General features: G+C 45.5%; 1 protein-coding gene across 50 annotated transcripts in view; it reads right to left on the bottom strand.

Annotated features, from left to right (window-relative positions):
* The window catches only part of ZMYND8 (zinc finger MYND-type containing 8), a 116,461-nt gene that overhangs the window by 53,003 nt on the left and 42,171 nt on the right, over positions 1–21,287 (bottom strand). For 26 of the 50 annotated variants that reach the window (XM_070589399.1, XM_070589406.1, XM_070589408.1 and 23 more), the window contains 7 exons: positions 19,759–19,902; positions 16,682–16,795; positions 14,038–14,130; positions 12,839–12,926; positions 9,869–9,924; positions 6,851–6,928; positions 5,682–5,797 (listed from right to left, as the gene is read on the bottom strand). In XM_070589399.1, coding sequence (XP_070445500.1) covers positions 5,682–5,797; positions 6,851–6,928; positions 9,869–9,924; positions 12,839–12,926; positions 14,038–14,130; positions 16,682–16,795; positions 19,759–19,902 — 689 coding nt within the window. Of the gene's footprint in view, positions 1–5,681; positions 5,798–6,850; positions 6,929–9,868; positions 9,925–12,838; positions 12,927–14,037; positions 14,131–16,681; positions 16,796–19,758; positions 19,978–21,287 lie in introns of all 50 variants that reach the window. The other 24 variants (XM_070589362.1, XM_070589407.1, XM_070589389.1 and 21 more) reach the window with 1 other exon arrangement.

Below are 21,287 nucleotides of genomic sequence, written 5' to 3' on the forward strand. Positions count from 1 at the left end.
GCCACATCTTGGTGGCATCCCACATAAAACAGAAGAGGATTGGCACACATGTGAGCTCAGCAACAATCTTCCTCAAGCAAAAAGAGAAAGACTGGCAAGAGGTGTTCCCTCAGGGCCAATCTTCCTCACCAAAAAAAAAAAAAATTTATTGTGGTAAGAACAACTTAACATGAGCTCTACCCTCATAACACATGTTTAAATGTGCAATGCGTTATTGTTGACTCTACAGGTACAAGGCTGTCGAGCAGATCTAGAACGTACTCATTTTGTTTAACTGAAACTTTATGCCCGTTGATTAGTTAATTCCTCATTTCCTCCTCCTATGAATATGACTATTTTAGACGCCATCTCGTATGAGCAGAATCACACAGTATTTGTCTTTCTGTGACTGGCTTATTTCACTCAGTATAACATCCTCAAGATTCATCCATGTTGCCACACACTTTTTAAGACTGAACACTATTCCACTATATGTACACAGCACACATTCCTTACCTATTCCCCTGTCTACAGATATGTAGGTTGTTTCCAAAATTGTTTTTTCCTTAATGCAAACCAAACTAGCCTAGTTATGTTTACCAAGATTCTTAAATACATATTCCATTTTTTAAAAATGACTTGGTCTGGGGGCTGGCCCCGAGGCCGAGTGGTTAAGTTAGCGCGCTCCGCTGCAGGCGGCCCGGTGTTTCGTTGGTTCGAATCCTGGGCGCGGACATGGCACTGCTCATCAAACCACGCTGAGGCAGCGTCCCACATGCCACAACTAGAAGGACCCACAGCAAAGAATATACAACTATGTACTGGGGGGCTTTGGGGAGAAAAAGGAAAAATAAAATCTTTAAAAAAAAAAAATTTGATTTGTTAAAAAAAAAAAATGACGGTCTGAATGGTCAATAAATGATTAACCATTAACACGTAATGGGCACGTTCTGTCACAGGGACAGAACATGGACAACAAGCTTAGCTAAAACATTAAAAGTTTCAATAGACTTTAATGAATTCAACTAAATTAAATTCAATAGAATTTAACAAATTAAAATACTCATTTAATTCATTAAAAAAAAACAAATCTCCTTTGGCTTTGGGTTGGTAGAGACTAAGAAAAAACAGTGCACCCTAGACCACCCCTCCAAAAAGAGAATTAGTCCCCCAAATCTCATTCTTCTGCGCTAGACATGAAGAGCTTTTCTCTTTTCATTCTTCTTTTTTTTTTTTGAGGAAGACCAGCCCTGAGCTAACATCTGCCACCAATCTTCCTCTTTTATTTTGCTGAGGAAGACTGGCCCTGAGCTAACATCTGTGACCATCTTCCTCTACTTTATATGTGAGAGGCCTACCACAGCATGGCTTGCCACTCGGTGCCATGTCCGCAGCCGGGATCTGAACCGCAAACCCCGGGCCGCTGAAGCGGAATGTGTGAATTTAACTACTGCGCCACTAGGCCGGCCCCAACTTTTCTCTTTTCAAATTGGGATTCTACATGGGACTAGAAGGAAACGTTGGAAACCCATAACTCTAAAAGGAGGCGCGTGGTTTGAAGGCGAGATCATTCACATGGAAAATATCCAGACAGGCCTTTGGCAGTGGGGTATGCCCTGCACCTCCCAATGCAGGCTGGTTCCGTCTTCCTGCCTTCCATACCCCACGTCCCAGCGTGCTTGCCAGAAACCCATGAGAGCAAAGACACCAGTGGCTGCTTTTCTGGAATTAGCGACCTGAGCAACTGCAGGCAGGAGATGAGAACACAACCAACCACCACGGGTGAGGGCGGAGCAGACACAGGACATCCAGGACGCAGCCTCATCACATGCGATCCCGCGGCTGCAACCCAGTTTGCAGCTGGGAATCTGGTGGGAAGGAGCTTTCCCAAGGACACCTTCTGGACTTCACAGACTGTCAACTCAAGCCCAGTATAAAGGATCAGGGAGCAAAGCGGACTGTGGGGAAGCAGAGAACTCACGGCCACTCTGCTCCAAGCACTGTCGACGCGGGCGCTATCAAAAGTGCCCAGGGAGGAATCTGGACCCAACGCCACCAAGTCTTCCAACGTTATAAAGAACAGCAGAAAACACGGACTTCCTATATTATGTTTACATTTTAACAATTGGCATTTCATTCCTATTTTTAAGAGAAAATGACCCAGGAGAAATAAGGTGGGGCCACGGGGCAGAATTCAGGGCACGGGCTGGCTGGCTGCAACTCTTGGTGACACTAGACTATGACACAAAGTAAAACCAAACACCCTCAAAAACCTGGCTGCTCTCTCCGAGTGCTGGAAATTCCGCCTCTCCTCCACTCCGACTTGCTGCTGTCATTCTGCAGAGACCTGAGCCCTCACATCTGCAGCCAGAGGGAACAGGGCTGAACAGGAGCCAAGCGCCCTCAGGGGAGACTCCGCGGGTCACGACTGGGTAGGCAGGAGCCCAGACTAGACAGGGCGGCTCTGAGGAGCTGTCAGGGTCCCCTGGCTCCCCCAAGAAGTGACTCCCCCCTTCCTGAGCCAGCCTCAGCCCTGTCATCGGTGAAATGGAGGATGGGCCCCAACCTGGAGGGTCGCCAAGGGGGGCAAATGAAATGCACCGAAGCGAGTCTTGGCACCAGCAGGAGCTGGTCGGCCAGGCACTGCTGCGAGCACCTTTCCCCTACACACTTGTCTGGCATCCTCCACTGCTTCCTCCCAGGTTCTCAAGCGTCTTCAACCAAGTTGCCTGGTGAGAGATTTCAGGAAAAGTGTTCCTCTTCCTTAAAGCGGGCCCAGAAAATACTTACAGGGAAATCAGATTGGCTTTATAATATAAATCCTCTGGGGGACAGTGTCAGGAGGCCACAGAATCACGCAGCTGAGCTCCTTCCTAGTACTGGGCTTCAGTTTTCTTAGCAGTAAAATGGGTATAAAAGCAGCTTCTACCAAAAGCCCTTAAAACAGGACCCGCTGGATGGCAGGCACTCAATTAAAGCTACTTCTTTTTTAGCTCTGCAGGCATTTAGCAAAACATTTTCCACATTTTTTATTTATGTGCGTGAGCAAAATAAAGCTTCAAAAAAGCAAAATCTTTCAAAGCACAAAAGCACGTGACGAGACTCTTTAGAACATGCCTTGACTTGTGCAAGGGCCTCCCCAGGCTCTCTCCAGTATTTATGAACTTGACAACGAACATGGGATGGTCTGTGGTATTTCTCACTCTGCCGTCCTGACCTATTTCGCTTACACACATCCAGGCTCGACTTCTGGCTCTACGACCCAGAAGCGAGTCCCGGAGAAAGGGACAGCGTATTGCACCTCCCACAGCCTCCCTGTAAATCTCTGCGTCACATTCCCGGGTCTGATTCAGAGCAGGTTGTCAACAAACCTGGCCCATTCCGCTTTAAGAACATCTCCAGGGAGGGAGGGACGCTTCTCCTATTGGGAGTGGCTTCCGAAACAGCTGTCAGTGACCGCCTGCCCCATTCCTACAACTCCAAGGTAGGTTTCCTCGGCCACTGGGGCACATTCTTAACAATTTCCCCCGACGAGCAGCCCTCCCCCAAGATGAGCCCAACAGCTTGGCACATTGCCTGCAAGGGGACAGAAGACACCAACGGGGGTTAGGAAAATCTCCTGGGCAGGAGACTTATGCTGCTGTCTTTTTCAAAACACAAGGGGGTCCAGCTTCCACGACGGCTCGCAACCAGAACCAAACTACACCTGCACGTTCAGGGGAAACAGCCTCTGGAACCAAGGCCAGCAAAGCGCGTACCCCCTCAGCCACCCCCAGTGGCTGTCAGTCAGGTGGGAGGACGAGGTCGGTGCAGAGTGGGCACAGCTGAGAGAGCAAAATCAAAGACTGAGGGTCGGGGAACAGCTGGTGACGAGGCAAGCACTGCCTGCCCCCAGCCACCCGCATCCTACGTATATCTGCAGTGTGACACTATAGAATAAAAACAATCCCGAATCATCGAGATGGTTAACACGGCCGTGCTCTAACGAAGAGGCAGGAAAATGTACAACCTGCCACCAATTCCTCCTGCTCTTCAAATAAAAGCCAGCCTCCTGAGCACAGCCCCTGCGATCTAGGTCCTGCCCAGCCTCCTGACCCCATCTCTCACCACTCTCTCCTCACTGTTCCTGTTCAAACCACACTGGGCTTTTCCGGAGCATGCCGGGCCTTGGCCCTCCCCTGCCCGATCTCTGCTCTCCCTGGTCCCTCTACCCACATCTTCACTCGGCCCCACTGTCACCTCCTGACCCAAGATCAGCTTGCCTGCTTGTTTCCTTGTATTTAATCTTTCTTCCCTACTAAGATGTCAGCCTTCCGACAGGCAGGGGCAGCATCTGCCTGCTTGCTCCTGTGTCGCCAGCATCTAGCACACGGCCTGGCACCCAGCAGGCACCAAATACATATTTCTTTGAATGAATGAATAAATGACTTTTGGAGAGAATTCCAACAAAAGTGGTCAAAATCAAATAAAGCGTAAAAATTCCTATTGAACCCAGGACCATCTCAGCTAATTTCCATTATGTCTCCTGACGATGGATGGGGTGCCAGGATTCCTGGCAAATGATCTGGCAGATTCCTTTGGAATTCACTCTCTTCTTGATTTGAAAGATGACAAGCAAAATTTAACAGAGAGAGCAATATTTCAGCTTCTGGTGTTTAGAATTATAAACTGTGGGGCCAGCCCAGTGGCACAGCGGCCAAGTGAGCACATTGCACTTCAGTGGCCCGGGGTTTGCCAGTTCAGATCCCAGGTGCAGACATGGCACGGCTTGTCAAGCCATGCTGTGGCAGGTGTCCCACATATAAAGTAGAGGAAGATGGGCATGGATGTTAGCTCAGAGCCAGTCTTCCTCAGCAAAAAGAGGAGGATTGGCAGCAGATATTAGCTCAGGGCTAATCTTCCTCAAAAGAAACCCTAGAATTATAAACTGTATTTTCTGTATATTCTCTGGGTGTGTGTAATTTTTAGAATGTCTTTTAAATATTCTCCTCTACAAACTAACACTTTCTCAAACTGCTTGCTTGGTAGGGCTTCAAAGATGTTTTGCCTCATTTAATCACAATGTAACTCGTGAAAAAGGAAGTAAGATATTAACTACCGCTCATCTCCGTTGACCTGTGGTTCTCAGGTACACGGGGCTACAGAAAAGGAACCACATTAACTGGAATAATTCACCTGGCTGTGAACGAGGAAAAGGGGAGGGCAGAAAGGCTGCGAGGGAGGGCTGGCAGCTGTCAAAACAGCAACCCCTTATAATTTCCCATTTTAGCTTCAGAGAAAAGGGAACAGGAGGGAACCCAGCACAATGATAGGAGATTCATTCACCGGCAATCTGGGAAAACACTTCTGATCCCGGAAAGCATTATTTTTGAAAAGCAATTTGCGTGGCGGTTTAATTTACTCCAGAAAACCAAAAAAAGGAACAGCAGCACTTAAAATAGCCATGGAACCTATTCCGAGGCTGGTTTCATCAACAAAACCACGAAAGCGAGATTCTTTTCTAACATACCTGAAAAACCTGAAGCCGACGCATTATCAGGCTGCACACAGCACAGGAAAATAGTTTTAAATTACAAAATCACTGGTTGGTATCATGACAATAAACAAAATAATAGCAATACCCTCCACCCCATCTCGTACCCAGTGACAGCATCAAAGGTTCAGTTAAAGCCACACGTCTGAAGCCTGTTTTTAACTCCCACCTGTCATGTTGTCCGAAGAAACGGGCATCGACCTGCCCATCTTTGTCCCTCAGAGCTTTTGCAGGCCAGAATGGAAACCCCTTCAGTTTTGCCCAAACCAAAGGATGTGGATTGCTCTAGGAAAAGAAAAACAAAATCCAGAGTTTGTACATATTTGACAGCCGGATACACACATAAAGCTCGGTGTGCAGGGACAAAGCAAGGCAGAGGTGACACAGGCCACAAATGGATAGAGAACAGCTTCAAGCAGGGCCTTCCTAAGTGGCGTTCCCTAGAAGACGTGTGGCCTGTAAGCTCGGGCAAGGCTGGGAATGGGGTTACATGGAGCACCCGAGACAAAGCCAGGCACGGATCCTGGCTGTCCCATATTCCCTGGGTAGCCATGAACAAGAAAGTCACCTTTGTAGGCAACCCGGAGACAGTTAAGACCTACACCCTCTGTTAAGTTGGAGGATTACACACGCATTGTATGTAGCAAAGAAGGGGCACTATTAGCCACCTTTATTCTTTACCGAGGTCTCCTCAGAGCCTTAACTATTCAAGCGTTAATCTCCAAAGGCAGGAAGAGACATAAACTATGTTTTGAGTCTCACCTTTACTTGCCCAATCTTGCCCCCAATACGTTCCAATCCCACTCCCATTCTCCCCAACACACACACTAGCCCAGCCTCACAACACACTTCTCTGCAGAACACCAGTTTGGAAAATGCAGATCCGTGGGAGAAACCAGGGTGATATTTGGCACACACACCCCGTTGCCCCCAAGAACCATGGTTTGGGGAAACCATGGAGTTAATCCAGGGAGCTATATCCGACCTCCGAAAATCGACTCAACACAATTTGTAAATGACACACTCATTTAACACTCGTCTCGTTATCTGCACGTCCTTGGTGCATCCCCTCTCTGATGTGCCCCCTTTTACTCTGCATCCCGGAGTCTGCCGGGGCTAACGAGCCCGGGAGATCACGATGGTACCTCTGGCACAGGAACTCAGCCGCAGAGGTCTATCCTACCCGCACTGCTTTCACTCTGCCATCACTTTATCAGTGAAAAATTATTTAAAAACTTCGTCCAAAGTTTCATCAAATAAGCCACCTGGAGAAAGGTGTCAAGTCGTCAGCCAAGGCAGAGTTCAGAAAATGAAGGAAAGAAAGGAAATCCAACTTACACAAGGCTCACAAAACCAGTTATCTCGTTTTTGGCAAGCAGCTAGATAACACTCTGGACATACTTCGATTTCATTCATCTGTAAAGGAAAAATACGTTAGAATGTACCATCCCAGGGACCGTACCTCTGCAGGCCCTCAAGAAATGCACGATGACATTGGCAGATAAGCTCAGCTAAACTAAGTCCCACAGCAGGGAACAGCTTGGAGATTAATCCAGCCACTTCTCACCAACCCCACTGCCTCCACCTAGCCCAAGCCGCCACCATGCCTCTCTGGACCAAGTCTCCCAGCTCCACTGTGGTGCGTGCCCCACACAGACACAGCAGCCAGAGGCCTCTTCCACAAACGGATCTCATCTCGTCTGGATAAGGCGTCTCTAACCACCCTACACCAGTGGTTCTCCACGAGGGCAGTGCAACTTCTCCGGGAACACTGGGCAATGTCTGGAGATATTTTTGGTTATCACAACTCGGAGCAGGGAGAGTGGCAACTGGAATCTATCTATGATGTACAAGGACAGTCCGTGCAGCAAAGAATTTTCTGCCTACGAATGTCAGTAGTGCCAAGGTTGAGAAATAACAATGACATCTAAACTCCTGACCAGCTCCTTCAAGGCCTTGTGCAGTCTGGCCTCAGCCCACCCGTCGGAGCTCCCCAACCTCTTCCAGCCACACTGGCCCCTGCTTGCCACACTCAACTTCGATGCGCCTCTAGTCACATGGCCCAGAGCAGTTAGTTAATACCACGTTGCCCTACTTTGTTTCCGCTGACAACAATCTGAAATTCTAGAAGTTACCTACGGTCTTCCTCCCTCTTGAGAAAGTACCCTCCCCAGAGTACCACCACACCTCAGAACCAAGGGCCCTGGGAGCTCCCTTCTGAAGAAGGATCTCCATTCAGACTCCACCATCTACTAGCTCTCTGTAACTTCAGGAGCAGTTGCTTATCTTGTCTGAGCCTCCATTTCCTCATCTACAGAACGGGGGTGAGTGGGGCCAGCCTGTGGCGCAGCAGGTAAGTTCACATGTTCCGCTTTGGCGGCCTGGGGTTCGTGGGTTCGGATCCCAGGTGCAGACCTATGCACCACTTGTTAAGCCATGCTGTGGCAGGCATCCCACATATAAAGTGGAGGAAGATGGGCACGGATGTTAGCTCAGGGCCAGTCTTCCTCAGCAAAAAGAGGAGGACTGGCAGCAGATGTTAGCTCAGGACTAATCTTCCTCAAAAAAAAAAAAAAAAAGAATGGGGATGAGAGAAGTACCTACCTTTCAGGACCATTATAAAAATTGTATGAGATAAATGTAAAGCCCCCAAGTGACTCAGTAATGAATACAACAAGTAGCATTTCTCAGAGATTCAGAGCGTGCTGCTGTCACTGTAAGTTCCACAGGTATTAACGCATTTACTCTTCAACCCCCTCTGAGGTAGGACTGTTGTCACCCCCATTTCACAGAGGGAGAAAAGGAGGCCCCAGGGAGTCAAGTCACCTGCCCCAGGTCTCAGTGCGGCAAAGTGGCAGGGCTGGGATCTGAACCCAGGGAGTCAGGCTTCAGAGTCCACAGGTTCCACCCTGCCCGTAGGGGTTGCTGGTATCTTCCCATCATCGTCTGACTTGATTTTCTCTTATCTCCTGAATCATGCAAGGTGCAGGACACCTAGCAAGTGCTCCATTATTATTTATAATTAATTACTTATGATTATGTAATTTATAATTATGATTAATCAATTATAACTGACTGACTTAACGAGCCAAGGAATAAATGAGTGAATGAACAAATGAATGAATGGTGGAATATATTTCCTTCTTCTACTCACTCTACTCCTGGGCTATTCCAAAGGTACTGGGCAGAACAAACTGATAACATGAGGTCCAGGGCAGCCCTGGCCTTGCAGCCCACAAGCAGCAGTGTGTTGCCGAGAGGTGGATTCAGAAATGACAGAACAGTGTACCCGGGTTCAATACACGCCACCTCGGGGCAACCCCCAATGAAAAGCCTCAGCTTCAGCTCCCACATCCAGGGAAACAGAGGGACAACTCGCCCACACAAAACTCCAAATCGCCAGCGAACATCAAAAATAGTCCATCACCACTTGTCATCAAAGAAACGCAAACCAAAATCACAGTGAGATGCCACTGTTTTTACTCATCACATTAAAACAGAGATATGTGTATTTTTAAAACCAGAACTTCCAATACTGCAAAGGACACAGAAAAACTCCCACACTCGTCCACTCCTGGTTACTGTATAACCTGCTACAGCTTCTCCAGAAGACAATCGGGAAATAACTACCTAAAGCCGGGGCCGTGTTGACAGCCTCGGACCTGTAGCTGCTTTTCTAACTGTACTAAGGCAATCATCAGAACAGCCATGATAGATTCTGTTCGTCCTGTGTGCTTAATTACCCGGGAAAACACTCAAACTAAGTGAAAAATGTAGATTACAAAACTGTCTATATAAGTATGTAGGCATGGACATATCCTAAGATATCCAAATGTTTTCTTTACGAATGAATGAAAGTGCACAGACAGGCTGAAGGCCATTCCAACTCGGTGTTTTACTTGTACAATGTGGGGTCTAATAAAGAAAGGCTCCTTCGTACCATCTGTGCCACCAGCCTGTCCCACAACCACTAGAGCCTCAGGGCACACAGCCCGGCAGGTTCATTTCATCCACACCATCGAAACGCGGGCAAGAGGACAGACTCTCCAGGACAGCTGAGTCACTTTACAGTCAGGACCTTTCCCCCAAATAATGTCCAAACCCAAACAGCTTCTGCAAGAAGCCTGAAAATTTCCATCTCCCTTAAATCAAGGCTAAGGTAAGGGTGTTTTATAACATACTGGGGTCCCTTCTTGGTTACTTTTACTTTCCTTGAAGAGAGGGGATGCTGTCTGAGCCTCAAGAAATCCCGGCATCACCACGGCGACCCGCTGGGAGATTCTGCGAATGGAAATTCCAGCCACCACAACCTCTTACCCTGGACACATTTAAAACAGGACAGTGGGAAACACATACCTCATGCTCACAGATTTTGATGACTACCTTCGCTATTTGCGTCAATTTGTGATTTCCTAAGGGAACAAGAAAATAGGATTAACTGAAATGGAAAGACCCAGCCTTGGGACTATACTTTCTCTAACAACCTTTTCACTTGCTTTTCCCCAGGATCAAGCTTTTAAAGGCTAAAAACCAAAGGATTCTGGCTTCTAATATTGGTTCAAATTATGTGACTCATCCCAAAAATGTTGACCAATCTTTGGTGTCAAAATGTCGTCATCTCTGAAACAGAGCAATTCGTGTGGGCTGACCTACGGTTCATGGTTTAACATTTGAAAGACGCTTTCACATTCTAAAGGCTCAAATTAGCAGAAATGAGCCTTATTCTATCCAGTGTCCCAAACTCCTACCCAAGAGGGGAAAGGGGAAAGAAGACATTTAATAGAGTAGCTCTGGTGTGCCCATTGCTTCGAAATACATTTTCTTGTGAACTCCTCAAGAAGCCACAGGAGGAAGCAGGTATAAATGCTCCCATTTCATTAATGAGTAAGCCAAGGCTCGAAGAGTCATCGCTTTTGAGACCACTTAGCTAATGAGTTGAGGGAGTGACCCCAGATCTAACCCTAAATCCCTCACCTTTGCACTAAACCAGGAGAAGATGGTCCAAAAGCCAGGCTTTCTTCAAAAGCTATTTTAAGAAATTATGAATTTGTTGGCAAGAAGATTTCACATACACACACACAAATATCTAGATTTCTGGCTCGCCTTGAACACCCAGATCTGATAACTCTGAATCCAACAAACCACCGGAGCGTCTAGTGGCGACCCCTCCAGACCGGGTAGGAGTTCCCCGCCCTGCACCATCTCTAGCTCTCCCCATGGCCAATGGACATCCTGGCTCCTGCTGATGTTTTCTTGCACCTGACCTCGTTCACCTGTTCATACGATCTGACAGGCTTTGCTGTATTTTTGAGTTTATAATCTTCACACGAATTCTCAATGCCTAGTGACTCTCTCCCCTCCCCGAACCCCTAGCCCTGCCACTGAGTTCACAATGCAAAACATCTATTTCAGCAAACATCTATCCATTCATACAACTTTCCTTAAACACTAGCTAAGTCTGTGCTAGACCCAAGGGTATGCAGGGAACAAAACACGGTGTCTGCCCTCAAAGAGCTTACATCCTGGTGAGCAACTCAAACAAATAAAAACAGTACCCTCCAGAAAGTATGATAAGTGCTGCCATGGGAAGTACAGGTACTGTGAGAGCCCCAAGCAGGAGCACATACTATGGCCTGGGTCACGAGGGAAGGCTCCTCAGAGGACGGACAGGCTGAGAGAGAAGGATAAGGAAAAGTCACCAAGGCAAAGAAGGAAAGAGTGTTCCAGCAGGAGACAAGAGGAGGGAAAGATGACAGGAACAGGATGGGGCAGGACACTGAAAGATCCACCTGGCCAGAAGGTAGACAGAGGATTGTGGGAGAATCTGGGGCAATGGGAAAGGTGCCACGAGAGATTTTAATGGAAATCTTCCTCCATTCTGTCCAGATAGCTCTATCCTCTAAATCCATGAAAACACAACTGACAAAACTTTATCAAGAATGCAAAGAAATCCGGCAACTCAATAATGAAAACACAGGGGCCAGCCCAGTGGCGCAGCAGTTAAGCTCACATGTTCCACTTTGGCGGCCCGGGTTCACTGGTTCGGATCCCAGGTGCGGACATGTCACCGCTTGGCAAGCCATGCTGTGGCAGGTGTCCCACATATAAAATGGAGGAAGATGGGCACGGATGTTAGCTCAGGGCCAGTCTTCCTCAGCAAAAAGCGGAGGATAGGCAGCAGATGTTAGCTCAGGGCTAATCTCACTCAAAAAAACAAAAATAATAATAATGAAGACACAAACAACTCAATTTTTTTAAATGAATAAGATATCTAAATAGGTATTTTACCAAAAAAGATACACAAATGACTAATAAGCACATGAAAAGATGCTCAATACCATTAGTCACTAGAGAAGGGCAAATTAAAACCACCATGACATACTATTTCATATCATCAAGAATGGCAAAAATTAAAAAGACAGACAACATCAAGTATTGGCAAGGATGGAGAACAAGTCAGACTCTCACATACACTGCTGGGAAAAGTGTAAAACGATACAACTACTTTGCAAAACAGTTTGGCAAAATTCCCCACGAAGTTAAATATAAACCTACTCAATGATCCAGGAATGTCACTCCTAGGTATTTACCCAAGAGAAAGGAAAACACGTCCACACAAAGACGTGTACAAGAATGTTCACAGTGACTTTAGTCTTAACAGCCAAAAGCTGAAAACAACCCAAATGTCCATCAGCATCAATAAGGTGAATGGATAAATAAATTGTATGTTGACACTAAAAATCACTCAACAATACAAAGAAACAAACCACATGACACACATTATGTGGATGAATCCCAAAGATACTGTGCCGCGGGACAATAGCCAGACACGAGAGTGTAACCTCCGACTCCATTTATATGAAATTCTAGACTATGTGAAAGTCATCTACAGCAAAAGAAAACAGAACAGGAATTCCTTTTAACGGTGGTAGATTTGCTGGAAAGGGCACGTAGGAATATACTGGGTGATGGAAAGTTCTAGATCTTATTTGGGCTTGTGATTACATAGGTGGTTACACATATGTCAAATTCATGGAATGTACATGTAAAATCTGAGCCTTTTATCGTACGTAATTATTCCTCCATTAAAATAAAGTTTTTGAAAAGGACAGGCAGCAGTGCCATACGGCCGAAAGCCACTGTGGATGTCAGCTTATACCTTAAAATGCACACAGCACTGCCCCTATTCACACACATTAGCCATCTATACACAGCTATTCTCAGCTATTGGCCCTGATGCATGAAAACAGAGCCTGATTTTTTATGAAGGCTGGGAAAACGGGCAATACACACAGCATCTTTTTAGGAGTCATTGCAGCCACTCACCCCCGTTATAAATGATGCAGTTGTGCAAAATCCACTTTGCATCAGCCAGAAAAGCTTCTGTGCAGCCATACATTTTCTTTTTAGCGTTCTGGGGAGAAAAGGGAGAGCATAACCATCAGTGAGTCTATACAAGCCACAGCCCATCACACCTGCGTCCCCCACATAATTTTCTTAGCAGTCATTTGCCAAATTAATTAATGCTTTTATTCGTTTCCCAAGATGCTATTGTATTTGAGATCTCTAACTATAAAAAGGCACTCGTTGAATTCATCACACTAACTTGAGTTTTCTCATCTTACAGCAGCTATCATTTATCAAGCAGCTTATTCCAAGGAGCCAGGATATTATATGTACTTATGTGTTTACTATTATTTCTAATGGTCTCACATAAGCCGCATGATTAAGAACTCAGCGAAGCAGCTATTATCATTCCCACTTGACAGACAGGGAAATTGAGGTATGGGAATGTTAAGGAACTGATCCAAAGTTCCAAATCTATTCACTTATGGAGCCAGGATTCCAACCCTGTCTTTTTTGAATGTCTTCTTTTTTGAACACCCTAAGGGTGCATGCAACTTTCCAAAGCAGGTCAGATTTACTGTTCAGGGGTCATCCGTGCAGACAATAGGAAATAATGTTTTCTCCACATCCACAATTTTCTCGATCCACGTTTTGATGCCAACAATTTGAAAACTGGCACCAGGACGACATGCACAATCTGAAGGGTTACAAGTGCAAACTTTCAGCGTGGAATTTTAGCATGAGTTTTTAAAAGACCTTCAGGCATTAAAGAAATATCCTTATCAGTAGCCTCAGCCACATCTTTATTACTAATCTGGAGGTGTCCCAGATACTTCATTTTCTCATCTTCCTTCCTGCTGCTCTCATTAGCACCTCCAGAAGAAAGAGAAGAGGAGGTAAGGCTCAAATCAATCAAATCCCTAATTCTTAGAAGCTACAACTTTTTCAGGTAAAAAGCTGGAATCACTAGCAGTAAGTGGAGCCAAGCAGTGGATTCCAACTCTCCATTGCAATCCTCGGAAGAATGGCACAGGAGAAAGGGGTCAAGAGTCCTTCCATCCAAATGAAAATGGTGCAGGGGAAAGGCAGAGAAACCATCTAACTTGAGATGGGGCAGAGGAAGTGAGAGAGGGTCTTTAGGCATCTCGACAATTGTGGGCTCCTCGATGGAGGCCAACCTTTTCCAAAGTACAAAGGTCCATGGGATGGAAGATGTACTCCGCGTAGTCGGGATGCTGTTCCAAGGGAACAGGCTTCTGGAACGCATCTGTCTATAAAAGAGAGAAAAGATGCACACACACAGGCACAAACCCATCATTACTATGCAAGACAAGGTGTTAATACCAACAAAATACTGGAGAAATGGAGACCACTTTTCAGACAATCCAGTTCTAAAGGTTTCCAAAAAAGAATGACCCTGGGGGAGCCGGCCTGGTGGTGCAGTGGTTAAGTTCACGTGCCCCGCTTTGGCAACCTGGGGTCGTGGGTTCAGAAACCAGGCATGGACCTAACATACCACTCATCAAGCCACACTGTGGCGGCTTCCCACATATAAAATAGAGGAAGATTGGCACACATGTTAGCAACAATCTTCCTCAAGCAAAAAGAGGAAGATTGGTAACAGATGTTAGCTCAGCACCAATCTTCCTTGCAAAAAGAAAAAAAGAAAAAGAAAAAGAATGACCTTGGGGAGCTGCAGATTGAATCACCTTCTAATTCAGCCTGGTTATCAATAATCATGGGGGTATTCTGGTTTTATTTGTTTTGTTTTCAATAAATATCCAAACAACAGGTCCTGTCCTCTTACATGAAGATGAATAAGAATAAAACACTATCCGTCACTTTAGACCCGAACTCTGAACGAGCCTTATTTACACTGCAAACGCGCATAATCAAAGCCGACTGAGGGTGAAATTTGGCTACTTCTAGAGATGACACAGCAAGTAAAGCTCCCCTAAGTGCCAAGACAATTTACCCCATGGGGAAAAATTTTAGACAGTGAGATTTTCCTCTTCCTTTGAGAAGGCAAATTACCTTCAACACAGGGACTGTGTAAAATGTTTTCATTTGGATCCATGGTTTTAGTTTTGTTTTGTTTTGTTTTTTTCCTTTCCTCCCTCTCCCCACAGCCCCCAGTACATAGTTGTATATTCTAGTTGTAAGCCCTTCTAGTTCTGCTATGCAGGACGCCGCCTCTGCATGGCATGATGAGCGGTGCCATGTCCGAACCCAAGATCCAAACCGGTAAAACCCCGGGCCGCCAAAGCGGGGCACACAAACTTAACCACTCGGCCACGGGGCTGGGCCCCTGGATCCACGTTCTTAAGTCCTACTTGAACAAGCTCAAAATGCAAGGCCTGGTCTCTTGATGGGTGGTGTTCACTTATCAATAAAAATATCTAGAAGATTTAATTAAACTTCAAATTATACTCAAGCAAGGCATCTGACGGGGTCACCATGTACAGTCATCAGAGCCTTCTTTCATCCAGCATGAAAGTGTGGCCGTTTTAAGTTAAAAAGACGCTTCAACAAAATCCACAACTTTCTGCCCCGGTTGATTTCCTATCAATTTATATGAGAAATTAACGCCTTCTTTGATTTTTTCCTTTTGCTTTATAATTCTGCAGTGTGGACCAGACTACGTGTATATTCTTTTTGTCAACAGGCTAAGTGCTAGCTGCTGGCGACTATCAAAAACAGGAAATAATTCCTTATCACTCAACACCAAAATGACCCCACAGTAAAAAAAATTGTAATTTTTGTTTTAACCAAACTGAGGCTATACACTTTTGCTCCCACTGACTGAGATTCTGTTAAAGACACAAACAGACTCCCAATTTAGCAACACCCAGTTGGCACGCTGGCTTTTTTTTCATCGTGATATCAAATTTCAGAATATAATCTCAAAACTAAAGCTTGTTTCTTTAAGGAAATTAAATCACTAAATGGAAATGAAGCTACTAACTGCCCTGAGATTCTACATTTCTGTCTATTCATTTGACTTAGAAAGCAAATGATGAAGAATTTCCCAAAGGGTCACCACTAGCCCATATGGTGCCTCCGTGCAAATCAGAAAAGGAGAAGCCTACCCCTCCAGTTTCTGTAGGAAAAATGTCATAATATGTTGACTATACTGTCATAACATTTTATTTTTACTGCCAAGGTATTTTGCTGCCATCTTCCTGAAAATTGCCGCAAAAACGAAAACCACCATGGCTGTGATTTCGTGACTGGGCCGCCTGGGAGGGAAACCACGGTGAAACGCACCGCTTGCCAGCTGAAGGGGGCAGCCCTACCCTCGCATGCGGATTCTTCTTAAGGGGTGAAGGCTGCCCATCAAATCCCCTTTCACAGGTGAAGGAACTACGCAAATTCTCACCCTTTATGGGATCTCACCAGTTCAGTTTTACTCGAAGTTTCCATCAGCAGACTTTGATTATAAATAAACTGGGTTATAATCAGCTTTCTCATTAAAATGGAATTTACTAACTCCCATGGGAAAGAGCACAAAACTGCCCCTTCCCCCAACAGGGTGTGAGGTTTCACTTCACAACCAGTCAGAATTTTAAATCGCCATCAGCTTTCTACTCTATGTCATTTTTTGACTCAGCTCCTCAGGGACACAGAGCACTCACCATAGAGTTAACGGAACGTCATCATATCTTATGTTTAATTTACAGATATCTGAATTCAGGCACATAAGAAGGACCAAAGAGTAGGCACAGGCTAAGGCTGAGGCTACACAGAACAAGAATGTTAACAGACCAAAAGAAATGTCACTATTTCCATGTACATTTATACCAAGAGGAACTTCCTTCTTACCCCTGGCTGTTTCATTTTCTGAATGGCAAACTTGAGCAGGTAGGACAACTGTTCGATGGTGAGCATTGTCATGGCTTTACTCTGGGTCTCGATGCATTCTGCCACTGTAATCTTCTACAAGTCAAGAATCACAGAAACGTCCAGTTAGAAAGAAAGTCACTATCCGTGTACTTATTTCCCTTTCCTAATTTTCCAGTAAGCTTACACACAAAAAATAATTTCCATCTAAATGAGACAAGTTGTTTCACTCCAATCTACTTGACTATGTACTGGATCAGCGGATAAAAACTGGAAAGCACACCAGTCTATTGATTACCTTATTAAGAAGTATGTTTAGCTCACGAAGATGACATAATCTGAAAAAGGTGTGGGTAGGAGAGGAACTAAAAAATCGTCATTATTATAACCTTAGGTTTCAAGAATGGGATATAAAAGGAAAGGCCACTGATGGCTTCAGGGTAATCTCTTCCCACAATGAATCAGCCACTTGACTTGATCCTCTTAAGGTTCTGGGCTATCTTTCCGGAAACTGACAGGGCATTAACTCAACAACATCACTGATGGAAGGGACAGTCTTCCCTGTAGAAAGAATCCAAAGGATGCTAGGAGACTAATAATAAGTATGACTTCATTCTCTGTCACCACGGATATGAACCCACTCAGGACATTCTGGAAACCTACATGAGAAGCGTAGTCTAGCTGTCTATCTCCATGGGCATAAATGTCATTTTGTAAGGGAAAGTCCCCTCAAAGAGCCCCAGAGAAATATCTGAAACCGGATTCTGCTATGTAAATCTGATACTGAATCTCAGAGGCTCAGAATCTTTATGTAGCAGAAACAACAAAAATAGCAAATTTTGACGATGTCAGGAAACTCTTTAACCATCTGTGTAGGAAGAGCTGAGAAAAGTTTTCTCCAATTAACTTGGATTGAGTTTCCTTTCTTCATTATCTCTGGATCCTCCAAAAGGAATTTGCAGACGTATCTGATTGGTTGTCGAGGAAAAGGGCAACACGAGAGGCACTCAGACGCTGAGAACAGTACACGACGCCCGTGTCTAATGGCTTAGCCACCAGAGCCTGAAAGAGTAGTCTCCCAGTTGACAGGCTCCCCAATTCGCCCCTGGAAGAAATTCGGGGCTCTAAATCTCAGACGGAGACATCTGCTTGTTTGAATTTCAGTCTGTTTCCAGGTAACTATCCGTGGCAGACACTTGGCTCGCCTGCTCAACTGTCATTCACCTCCTCTCCCTCCACCCCCGACCCCTTCCTCCTGGCTGGCAGTGCCTGGTTCCCACAATATAGACTAAAAGTGCCAGACAAGCATTTTCAAGCCTTTTTCGCCTCGGGACTCGTGATCCAATCCCCACCAATGAGCCCAAGGGCAAGTCAGCTGGAGGCCAACGGGCTAAGTCCTTCTGCTCAACAAAAAGGGAAGTGAGGAGACAACGCTGTTCTCTCAGGAAGATTTTTGTTCAGCCACTCGTGATAAAACCCCCAGCAGCCATCTTACAGCCATGAGGAACACATCGCCCTAACAATGAAATGGAAAGAGTCGAGCTTTGAAAGAACTCTAGCCTGGCCCTGCCTCTGGGTCCTCTCTACACATGATAATAAAGCCCTATTGTTTCAATCGCCTTTCATCAAGATCTATTACTTGCAGCAAAAGCATCCTATCTGAGCCACTATCTTTTTCCCAAAGTTATTAAATAACTGGGAAGGGTTGGTCAAGACAAAAGGAAATAAATGAAGGCTCTAGTTCCCACACGAAATGAAGCAGAATGAGGTCAGGCTCTGAACAAGAGGGCATCGCTGGGCAAAGCGTGTCCTACACATCTCCCCATCTAGAGTCCCAGAGAGAAGCAGCAGCCATCTTTTGTGATTTTAGCAGCAGAAGACCATTCAAATGTCATCATCACATTGCTCTGATGTCTAATTTCTTTCCATATAGTTCTTATTTTTCTCCTTTCTCTACACAAAGGCGATGCCACAGACGCTATCCTATAGCTTGCTTTCTTCCCACTAAAGACATCTGGGAGAGCTTTCCATTTCACACACAGAAAGCTTCCTCGTTTGAGATCTAATTCCAATATACCTTTGAATCCAAGTGACATTCCACATTAAATTATTCTGTAGGTGACATTCTTATTCTCAACGTTTGCAGAAGCATCGTAGTTGGGAGTCAGCCAGAAGAGAAGACAGCTCAGAATCGTGGAAGCCGCAATAACTGGTTTAATGAAGAGTGTTTAGGCTACACCCATTCCGGTCACTGTCCCTGTGCTTCTGCTCGGGGGTCCGTACTCGCGCTCCCTCCACCCGGAACGTCTTCCCCATGGCCGCGTGGCTCCCTCCTCCCCTTGTTCAGGTCCTCCTCACATTTTAGCGAGGCATTCCTGGACCTCTTCACTTAAAAAGGAAACACCCTGCACGTCCCTCACTCCCTATTCTTCATGTTCAATTCATTTTCTCTTCTTCTAAGAGAACACTCTTCTTCTAACACGCTGTATATAATTTCATTTATTTGGGTTTTTGCCCTTTTCTCCTGAAGAGAGATATGTGATTCATGCTTCTTTTTGTTCTCTGTCGACTCCCGAGCACCTAACAGGCACTTGAGAAAGAGCTGTTCCACGAATGAGAGCATCAGATGGCAACCACTCAGAACAGACCACCACAACCAGTCTTCCCAGCTTGGCTACCGACGAGGCTTCAATGACACAGGCGGAGACGAGATCCAAGAAAGCAAAAGGCAGCGTGAGGTCTTTTCAAAATATGTGCACTGTTCAAGGTTCATAAGGAAACTTCTGAAATGTTCATCACAGGAGAATCAGAGAAGGCTGCAGATCTCAAAGTGACCCCAAGACCCACGAAGAACCGAAAAGAACATTCTGTGTGACTGTGTTCCTGAGAGCCGCAGTGCTGAATGTCAGTCCAAGAGGAGGTGAACAGGACAAAGCAGGTCGAGGCAAGAAATTTCTCTTTTCCCTATATCTGGGTTATTTGAAAGATTAAAAATAAAAGGAAGAGAGAGAAAGGAGAGGAAACAAGGCGAATAATGCATTCAGTCATCAAGAACTAACCTCACATTCGGGACAAAACCAGTCCCCCTCTGGTTCCGATGTCAGTCTCAGACACTTAGCGTGATAAACCCGGGGACAGAGCTCACAGCAAAGGACTTGGCCTTCCCGGTGACAAACCCAGCAGTAGAAATCATTTCGCCCATCCTGCGGTACAACATCAACAGGGTCTGTGGTGAGTGGCTGCTTCATATAGTAAAACGGACCATGTCTTAGTTCTGACTGAAATGTAGGCAAGAAAGACAGGTTCGGTTTCAAAACAAATGTGCATTCTCAAAAGGAATTTGAACAAATACATCAATAACAACAAAAGAAAATTACAGCATTTCAACATTCATTACAAAGCCATCTTGGGGGACTCTACTAAAACACAGAGTTTGCAGGTTGTTAGATAGTAAGAGATTTTTCTTTCTTCTATTTGAAGAGGCCATGGATGGAAAAGCTGGTGTCTAAGAGTTAACAGGCAGCCCTGGCAGAATAGCACGATGGCCGCGACCCAGGCATCCCTGGGTTCAGGTCTCAACTCTACGAGCTGGGTGACCCCAGGCAAGTCGCTCAACCTCTCAGCTTCGTTTTTCTCATCTGTAAAATGGGGGTGACAACACCTAAGTTCGTGGGATTGTGGTTGGGATTGAACGGGATGACATAATGGACGCATTCAACACAGTGCCACCATTACTAATATTGCTAATACGGTTAAGGGCCCAACGTGCAGAAGTCTAAACGTACAAAGCCAACAGAAGCACAGCACTTGCCCTGGGATTCTTTCAACAGCACGCAAGTGGAGAGCGGATCAACTGGACCTGAGCCACCAAAAGATGGTCATCTGTTTCTAAGTCCACCCTCAATGCATAAGGTACGTATGAGCACAAGAGGCTCCTAAAGCCGGGATTCTCAGCCACAGCAGATCCCCGTGTTCACAGAGGAGCCCCACCTCCTGCTGAGAACCAACAACGGCAGAAAGATTCGACGAGCGGCCAACTCATGGGAGCCAGACCCCTTCCTATCCCAAAATATTGGCAGAAATGTTTCCCTAACGATACTCTGTAGAAATCCAGCAAAGGCACACTGCAACACATACAATTACTCAGAAGAAACTCATTAGGGAAATGTCTATCAGAAATCAATAAGAAACCCCGCTTGGAAACACGAGGAAGTCAAAATGACCTGGCAACTGGCTGTGTGACCTTGAGAGAGCTACTCAACCCACTCTGAGCCTCGATTCCACGGATTACAGCTCAGCTACAACCACAGCACCTACCTTTGAACAAACTTCCTTGTAGAACAAGGTTTTTCTTCCCCGTCCTTCAGTAAAACATTACAATTTCCTCCAAAAAGATCTTATATATTGGTTAGAGACTGCGTAATTTTTGTTGATACTGTGAATGGGATCTTTTTCTATTATATTTTCTAAATAGTAATTGTTGGTACATAGAAATGCTGTGAGATTTTTAATACTGACCTCATATATAAACAGTTCTAATAGTTTCTTGATTAAAAATCTTATCATGTCAAATTAACATCAGTTTCAT

This window comes from Equus przewalskii, chromosome 21, assembly GCF_037783145.1.
Source record: "Equus przewalskii isolate Varuska chromosome 21, EquPr2, whole genome shotgun sequence".
Lineage (NCBI taxonomy): Eukaryota > Metazoa > Chordata > Mammalia > Perissodactyla > Equidae > Equus > Equus przewalskii.